The sequence below is a fragment of the Pristis pectinata genome, chromosome 27 (assembly GCF_009764475.1).
Source record: "Pristis pectinata isolate sPriPec2 chromosome 27, sPriPec2.1.pri, whole genome shotgun sequence".
Lineage (NCBI taxonomy): Eukaryota > Metazoa > Chordata > Chondrichthyes > Rhinopristiformes > Pristidae > Pristis > Pristis pectinata.
Genome location: NC_067431.1, coordinates 21,163,431 through 21,173,088, shown reverse-complemented (window position 1 = coordinate 21,173,088; position 9,658 = coordinate 21,163,431). Strand labels below are relative to the sequence as shown.

Below are 9,658 nucleotides of genomic sequence, written 5' to 3'. Positions count from 1 at the left end.
GTAGAGAGTTTAGTAGAATGGTGTCATGACAACAACCTTTCCCTCAATGTCAACAAAACAAGAACTGGTCATTGACTTCAGGAAAGGGGGCGGTGTACATGTACCTGTCTACATCAATGGTGCTGAGGTCGAGAGGGTTGAGAGCTTCAAGTTCCTGGGAGTAAACATTACCAACTGCCTGTCCTGGTCAAATCATGTAGAAGCCATGGCCAAGAAAGCTCACCAGCGCCTCTACTTCCTCAGGAGGCTAAAGAAATTTGGTTTGTCCCCTTTGACTCTCACCAACTTTTACCGATGCACCATAAAAAGCATCCTATCAGGATGTATCACGGCTTGGTTCGGCAAGTGCTATGCCCAGGACTGCAAGAAACTGCAGAGAGTTGTGGACACAGCCCAGCACATTACAGACACCAGCATCCCCTCCTCGGACTCTGTCTTTACCTCTCACTGTCTTGGTGAAGCAGCCAGCATAATCAAAAACCCCACCCACCCAGGACATTCTCTCCTCTCCTCTTCCATCGGGTAGAAAATACAGGAGCCTGAGGGCACGTACCACCAGACTTAAGGACAGCTTCTACCCCACTGTGATAAGACTATTGAATGGTTCCCTTATACAATGAGATGGACTATGAATTCACGGTCTACCTTGTTGTGACCTCACACCTTATTGCACTGCACTTTCTCTGTAGCTGTGACACTTTACTCTGTACTGTTATTGTTTTTACCTGTACTACATCAATGCACTCTGTACTGACTCAATGTAACTGCACTGTGTAATGAATTGACCTGTACGATCGGTTTGTAAGACAAGCTTTTCACTGTACCTCGGTACAAGTGACAATAATAAACCAATACCAATACTTGTACTACTGCTGGGGGTCAGGATAGTAGATTTCTTCTGAGACATTCGTAAAGCAATTTTTTTTATATGACAAATAGATGACTTTGTGGTCACTTTAACCGATACCTCATCATAGAAAATTTACAACACCCAAGATGGTTGTTCAGCCCATCCCATCTGTACTGGTCCTAAATAAGCAATCCAGTCTAATCCCACTGTCAGCATCTCAACTGTGGTCCTCCTGGATATGTTGTTTTAAAGAATTCTGAACAGTATTGGTGAAGTGTGATGAGGGTTTCCACTTCTCACCCTTCCAGGCATTTCCAGGGAGGAAAAAAAAGTTTCATCTCCCCTCCAGTCCTTCCTTTACTTCAAATCTGTCCCATGTTTTTTTGACTCGTCTGTTAAGGGAAATAATTCATTCCTTTGAACTCTACCTAAGCCACTCATAACCTTATACATCTTAGCCACCTCTCTTCCAAAAAAAATCAAACCCAGCCCATCTAATATTCTCTCATAACCAACCTTTTCCAGAGCTTGCATTATTCTCATAAACCACCTCTGCACTTTCTTCAGTGCAATTACATTCCTCTTGTAATATGGTGTCCAGAACTGTACACATGCTGTGGTCTACTTGGTGTTGTATACAGTTCCAGCATAACCTCCCCGCTCTTACATTTTATGCCTCAGCTGATAAATTAAACCATTTTTCAACCATCACAGATGATCTACAGGATACACTCTCCAAGCTTCCCCTGTTCCTCCACACCTCTTGATATTCTCCCATTTACTGTATGGTCCCTTCCATTGCTGCATTTCTCCCAAATGCAGAGCCTCACACACAAATCCCATTTGCTAGTTTTTTTTTAAACCCAATATATATATAAAAACCTACTTATATCCACTTACAGTCAAAAGCTTTCCTCTACACTGTCAATCATGTGGCCAACTTTTGTATCATCTGCAAACACAGCTAATTTTTCAATCACCTCAATTTCTAGATCTTTTATATAATTGGATTCAAACTCTTGATGGGATTTGAACTTGTATTTTCTGCATTGCTATATCAGGCCAGTCTGTAGCTAGTTATGGAATACAAGCACTTATGCTAAGCCTGAAAATGAACCTTGAGCACGAGACCATGGCCAGATACAATGCAGTGCCAACACTTGGACATGTCCTTGGAGACTAGATCAACAATTCAACTACTATCATGAGAAAACTTAAGAAAGCAAAAGTAACAAACGCACCTGAAATGCATATCATTTATTTTTTTTTCTAACTGCAGAGTCAAGGTATACAACTGAAACAATTGTTATTCCTTATTTTTCTTTTACATGACTTATAAATAAAATACAAAAAAATGCTCACTACAAAAATCTACTGTTAGTAGGATGTAAAAAATATTCTCTTTCGCTATTGAAGGCACAAACTTCACTTAGTGACACATGAAGAAAAATAATCTGCAGCATTTCTCTTTTTTTCTCCCTCCCCCCGCATCGGAACACTGAAAAAAAAATGAGAGCAGAGGGAAAGTTATACAGGAAGAAGAGGCATTAAAGCTTGGATGATTACATCACAACGTGGATGAGGCGCACGCCCACGCTGTTGGCGTATTTTTGCGCTGACGAGGACAGGACCAGCGATCACTATTCCGAACACTGTTCTCATTCAAAACAAAAGGAAAAAAAAAAGAAACGAATTTTAAATTTCCAGATCAACGAAAATGGCACCTTCTAAATGTAGGCTAACAACAGGTGCTGAGGTAGACTCAACTATAACATTAATTAAAAAAAAATAATAACACCATTTTCATATTAAAAAAAATTGTAATACAAAGCAATTAGACTGGCACATGCGCTGTCACAGACTTGAGACAAAAAACAAAATGGCTGGTTGCCATGGATACACTTGGTCCAAAATGGCAGTCCTCAGTGCTAATATTTATATATAATATATGTATATGTATATATAAGTGGGCAGGATGCCTCTTTCTGCAACGTTACAAGTCTTCACCATCGTAAACTGGCACATGCACAAGAAACACACCCTAAAAGTAAAACAGACGAAGGATTTGTTTTTAGACACACTTTCTGAACAAAAAATACCGTACAAAGCATAGAACACCTTCTTGTCATAAACATATGCAACACTTGCACTTGACTGCAATAGGAATTTAAAGCCTGATTATTTTCTCAAAAAATAAAAGTGTAAAAAATATTGTAGACAGTTTAGGCACACCATCAGAAACATCCATATGTTACTTTGCACCTTTTGCACTAAATCAAAATGTTTGCTGGCCAGTGCTATTTTACTGACAGATCCAATTTACCCCTTACAGGAACCCATCCTTTGATGACTTGCCTCAGAAGAGCTGAATGTGCAAATAACATGTGGAACCCATTTCCCTGGGCATTTAGTGAAATTAATGCACTCATATTTTCCTTTATATTGTTCCTTAATGAGATTCATAATTTTTCCCCCCAAATATTTTTGTGCCACACAAAACAAAACCAGGAAAATCTATCTGGTAACAATGTTACATAAAAAAAATTAATGCTCACCTAAATATAGTTCAACCAGTACAACATGCTAGTGTTAAGCAGCTCACTCCAGATGCAACCCAAGTTTAAAAGGTAAAATCTATAGTTGTACTTTTGAGTGTTTTCACAGTTTCAAAAGGGTGTAGAATGAGCATTTCACACCCAAAGGTTGTACATTTCTGAAATCCAATGACAATGTAGAAGCCATTGCTTATCAGGTTATTTCTACCTATGCTTATGGAACAGATAGGTCCATGCTAATCAGGTGCCATGTACTCACCCCCAAATAAAATATTGGCACAACTTCTGTCTCCAAATTTCTTTTCAGATTCACATTATAAAAGGAACATACATTTAACTTGATAGAAAGTCAACTTTTGATGATTTGGGGCTACAAATTGTATCAGCTAAGGATTAAGCAGATCAATTGCATCAAATGCATCCATGTTGACTGATGGTGCTCCACACTAACCACCTCACTCTCAATTGGAGGATCGTGTTCATGCTTGTTAGGTCAGTCAGATCGGTTACACACTGTGTCAGTGGGTAAATATTGACAACAGTGACTGTGTTTTAGTGTATTTAACAGAATGAAAAACAACTGGGTCATGATTGGTTAGAGCTCAGCTTGGCAGCACAGTGATGATTGTCTGGTTTACAGTTATATCCAATTCACGTTAATGAGATATAAATTTCACTTCAATTTGCACCGCCTTAAATCAAAATTCTTTACTTGCAAACATTATCCATTAAGGATAACATAAGAGGACTTGTTTTTTTTTGGGGGGGGGGGGGGGGGGGGGGTAGGGATTTTATACCCTAGGTGAGGTTTGCAAGAATCAAAACATTTTCCTATTTTGGTATCAGAATCAGCATCAGGTTCTCCCTGAGTAACACCGGTTTAGGCCCTAACCATTGTCAGAGACCGCCGTCGGGTGCTCCCGGGTCAAAACCTGCTATCAAGTATTCCTAGTCCAGGGTAGCTCAGCAATTGAGCCAAGCCAACTGCAATCTGGATCATCAACGTGCCACCATCCAACCTCTGGCACAGTGTTAGTTTCCACTTCCTTGCATAAGACATCCACTGAGTCACAATTTACAGTCATTTTGTTGGACGAGTCCCTGGCCACTGATCTGGGGAAATTCATGGTGAATCCTTACAGCACATAGGGCAGAAGCCTCCCTTTTTAAACCCAGAGGCAAGAAGCCATTTCACCACACAGACTATATACAGCGTCAGCCCAACTCACAAATCTCTCTACTTGAAATAACAGCCCCATGGTTCTGTCCACAGGTCCTTAATATTTAACTGTGCTCTTTGTCAGGCTAAACAATGAGCTTTCCTTTCCCACGAGACAAGATGAACCAGACTTACATGCCATAGAATATGATCCTGCATGAAGCCAGACAGTATCCTGCAGGTGTATTTTAATGTGGTATTTGTTCTGATTGCCCCTCTTAAACATACCACCATGGGTGAGGCAAAGTGGACTTAACACTGAAGTAAATCTGGGAACCACCAAGTTAAATGGCATTGTTTCCTTCCGAAACAAAAAATGCTGGTTGAACTCAGAGGGTCAAGTAGCATCTAGGGAGGCAAAAGGTGCAAGTCAGTGTTTCAAGTTGATGCAGGGTCTTGACCTGAAACGTCAACTTGCATCTTTTACCTCCACAGATGCAGCTTGAACTGCTGAGATCTTCCAGCATTGTTTTGGGTTCCAGATTCCAGCATATGTGGTTTCTTTTATCTTGTTTTCTTCCAATTTTGATGGTTAAGACCAGAGATATAGACCATGCAACCAAGCCTTCCACTTCCCCCATCCAATTGAAAACCTCTAGACCATCTCAATTTCTATACATTAAGTAGGCCAGCAACTAAACTGTATTCTTTAAACTGCAAGTTTGAGAAATTTTGAGAGAAGCTGCATTTTCATTTTTCCGTTAAAGGGCATCTTTTCCCATAGTGTTTTCTGACAACATCAACCAAGTGTGCATTGCAATGAGCTGGTCATTCCCATAGCAACGTTGGCAGGTCAGATTTGTCATGTTTGGTGCAACATTACTTAAACAATTTCAAGGAAAATAAGGGCCACATTTAATAATCATTAGAAGTTTTTGTGTGTTAACCAAATGGAGTTCCACTTTAGTTGAGTATTTTTAATTATTAATTGGCTGAATCACCATTAATCTATTTGCATTTCCAACTTATTTGTTCTGTGTTCAGCTATTCTGAGGAAAGTAACAGCAAGGAGTGGGGTTCCAGCAATGGACAGTCAGCATTACATCAAAATATCTTCCATAGCAGAAGTGCTTTAATTGAGTAGAGGGCTTTTCAGTGAGGAAGCCCGACCTTTATCCAAGTGTTTATTCCCTGTTCCTTACATTTCTTCTTCCAGAACTGAGGGGACTAATAGTCCTTAACATTCCTTTAACAATTGAAGTGCATTTGAGAAGCCACTTTATGGGAAAGGAGGAACAGGTAGGAGTGTATAGGGAGGAAGAGAGAATCGGGGAAGGGGATATGGGTGGAATTGGAGGGGGAAGGGGCTGAGGGAATGTTAAGATAAAATGGAATGGCGAAGAGATGGGAGAGTTAATGGGGTTGGTGATGAACACAAAAAGACAGGATAGTAAAGGGATAAAAGGCAGGAAAGCAGGGAAGAGAGGGAATGAGGGATAAGAATAAGGGTGGGGGCAGGAGGAAAAAGAGGGATGAGGCAGGAGAATAAAGCCAGGCACCTTGGAGGTTTTTGGCCCTCTGCAGCTTTGGCGAGAACTTTACTCATTACCAATCAAAAGTGAAGAAACCATTCTTCATGGAACAGACTGAAGTTAAAGGATCCTACTGTCAGATGCAAGATGATTCCCAATTGCCTCCCATGTTGTTCGACGAGAGAACCTCCCTCCTCCACCTCCCCCCCACCTCTCCTCCCTCGGCAAGTCTATCCAATGCGCTGCCTGATTTTATTAACAACTAGAGTTTATACTATGAAATAACTTTTCTTTCTTTTTGATTTAGTGCTAAATGCATGGAATAACATTGGAATACAACGACACTGCATTAATTCCCACACATATTCACAAAAAAAATTATTCACATCACAGAGGCGGAAAGGGCTGGAACTTATCGCAAACCTACAAAAAGGACTGACAAATATTACAAAAATATCACAATTTTGTAAATATCTAATCAATTCTGTCTGAATTTCACAGAGATTTGCCTCAGCCCCGAAGGACCAAGGAATCCTCATCCTCCATATTCAGTGTATTAATATTCTTTACTAAAATCCCTCACTACACACCCAATCTCTGTCACTCTCTCTCTCTCTCTCTCTCTCTCACACACACACACACTCACACGATAGCCAAATGTCCAGATTCTGTCCCAAGTGATTTTTCTTTTCTTATTCCTTCACATTTTAACAAAACTACATTAACTGTTCTTGTAATTCAAGCTTTAACACTTTTTTGTTTTGCCCTGTTGTCATCTCAGCTTAGAAACCCAGTCACCAATGGTTGCCCTTTCAGTTTTTTAGAACTACAAGCATTTCCATTTTAAGGCAAACCCATTTCCCTTTTCGTTGTCAGACCGAAAGGAAACAGCCATGTGTTGCAAGCTCCGTCCTTTCCCATCCTTTGTTTAGTTTGTAAAGCATCCCCCACCCCAGTTCCCACCCCCTCCCCTATCGTTAGCTACATTCCCACAACCCCTTTACATGTAGGCGCTGTAATCTTGCCAATACAAACAGCAAACAGCAACAAGCATGAGATGAACGATCCCGGCAACAATAAGAAACAAAAATACTGCAACTGTGCTTTAGTAACTTGACAAAATAAAATAAAGAGGTAGCTTTTGGAATAAATTTCGACCCTGGCCAAATCAGGCAGGGTCATTATTTCTTTTAAAAAAAACCATATAACAAAAAAAATACCAGTTTTGGTAATGACCACATACTCGTATAAATTTGAAAATAAATTGCTTTCTCTGCCCTGGCACTTTGCAGTCTTTTAAGTACTTAACCCTTTTACCACTGCCTGACACACTTAAATGGCTCAAGGTTGTAGGCTAAAGAGAGACAAGCGCATGGGGAAAAAAAAATAACATTAGCTGAACGAGGTCATACAACACGAGGTAATCCAAGCATACTGTGCACAACACAGAAAATGGTTCAAAACAATTTAAAAAAAAGAAATCTTCTCCACGTTCACAGCACTGTTTATTTCCTTATTCTCTCTTTGATGACTAGACGTAGCACAGATAGAGATAAGTCTTCTCTATTCTCCAGTCTGGTGGAATATCCTCAGGTTTGTGGCTTTTCATGTGCTTCTGCATAGCAGAGAGGCTAGGGCAGTAATCCAAGCATATCGTGCACTGGTAGGGGGAGGCCCCATTATGGGTGCGGAGATGTTTGATCATCGCCGAGTAGTCCCGGGACCGTTGATGGCACAGTTTACACTCAAAGGGCTTTTCTCCTATAGAGAGAGTAAAAAATGTATGTGAATCCTTTGACCAAGAATTGAAAGACAATAGTCACTCCTCCTTCCCACCACCAATTACATCTCCCCACCCCCCAAATAAAACACTTCCCCCCTCACTCTTCATGGTTTCTTCATCATTCATTAGTAGGGCTGCTCTTTTAGCCCAGCACCCTCCCTTTGATCCATAAGTGCTCAGAAATGTATCAACCTCTGTTTTGAATGAACAGCTGAAATTTCATAGCCATTTAGGGTAGAGGAATGCACACTCTGGGGGAAGAAATTTGTCTTAAGTGGGCCTAATCCTTTTCTCAAACTGTATGTCCTGGTCCTAGATTCCTGAACTAGGTGAAGCATCCTCCCTGCATCTACTCTGTTAAGCCCTTTAAAAATGTAATAAGATTTTGATGAGATCTGCTCCCATCCTTTACATTCTAAAAAATACAGCCCCAGACTACTCAAGTTCTCCTTATATATATCATTCTTGGAACCAGTCTTGTGAATCATCACTGCACACACTCAGTGGGCATGTAAATCTTCTCTCAGGTGAGCAGATCAGAACTGTGCACAATTCTCCCAGTGCAGTCTCACCAAGCCCCACCCAATTCCTTATCTCCACTCATAATAAAGCGTGACATACCAATCGCTTGATACACCTCCACATTGGCCTTCAGTGACTTCTCCTCAACAACCCCCCCAACACACTTCCCAAAATTCTTCCTTCTCCACTCACCCTCCTTCCCATTTTCACCACCACCTCTCCTGTTGTAACCCAATAAAGGTCAGTTGGAAAACAGCCACCCTTTGTGTGTGTTAGCTAAGCTACCAATAGCCGGTAGTCTATCCAACTGTAGAAGCATCATTATCATGCTCAATTCTGTTCAGACTGAGTGAAGGCCCAGAGTCCAAGGAACACAAGGCCAAGACACACATTGAGGCAAATAAGAAACAGAGGATGGGACAACTGATATTCATATATGGATGTATTCCATTGCAGGAAAGCAAAACCAAGATATTGGAAAAATAAAAGTTGCTTTGAAATCAGTTCTCACAGATTCCCAGTAACAACCTGAAAATATTTCATTGACGATCCAACTTTGATTGAATATCCATTTGGGAATTCAAAAAAAACTTATTTAGTCGAGTATATAGGAGCATGTGGAACCTGTAATCACTGGGAGTGGTTGATGTAAATAGAGAATTATGTTGATTGATTTAGACAAATAAAGACAGGAAGAGGCTCAAAGAAGTAGACTGGTCGAACGGCCTGCTTCTTCGCCATATATCCTATTTTTGATTCACTAACCTAACAAAATACTAACAGCCAGAACCTTTTCTTAATGTTTTCCCACTGTAAAGTTCTTAAAACCTGCTCTATCTTGCAGTGTGCTTGTGCGGGAGAGCAAAATCTACATGGACAGAAATTTTGTTTCAGCTTATTATAATAATTCCTAAAGAGGGCACTGAATTCAATATAAATTGGAACATGCTTCATTCATTTGAGAGACCAACTCCAAGCAATCTTTCACCCCGACAAAACTACACAGATTTAGATTAACCTACCAATCTGAACATCTTTAGGATATGGTGTGGGGCAACCCACGCACTTACAGGCAGAATGTGCGAACACCACACCAACAGCACCCGAGGTCAGGGTTGAACCCAGGCCATTGGTACTATGAGGCAGCAGCTTGTTCTACCCATTGGATGAAGGGATAAAATGATCTATTCTTTATTCCATTTTTTACAACAGTGAAGAAGGATATTCAGCCCAAGCATTTGTTGGTGTTTGGCCTCT

At 40.5% G+C, this 9,658-nt stretch overlaps 1 protein-coding gene across 10 annotated transcripts in view; it reads right to left on the bottom strand.

Moving 5' to 3' along the window:
- Window positions 1-7,051: 7,051 nt before the first annotated feature.
- The window catches only part of zbtb16a (zinc finger and BTB domain containing 16a), a 204,967-nt gene continuing 202,360 nt past the window's right edge, over window positions 7,052-9,658 (bottom strand). For all 10 annotated transcript variants that reach the window (XM_052039749.1, XM_052039757.1, XM_052039758.1 and 7 more), the window contains exon 7: window positions 7,052-7,857. In XM_052039749.1, the coding sequence (XP_051895709.1) occupies window positions 7,628-7,857 (230 nt within the window). In that variant the 3' untranslated portion in view covers window positions 7,052-7,627. The remainder of the gene's footprint in view (window positions 7,858-9,658) is intronic.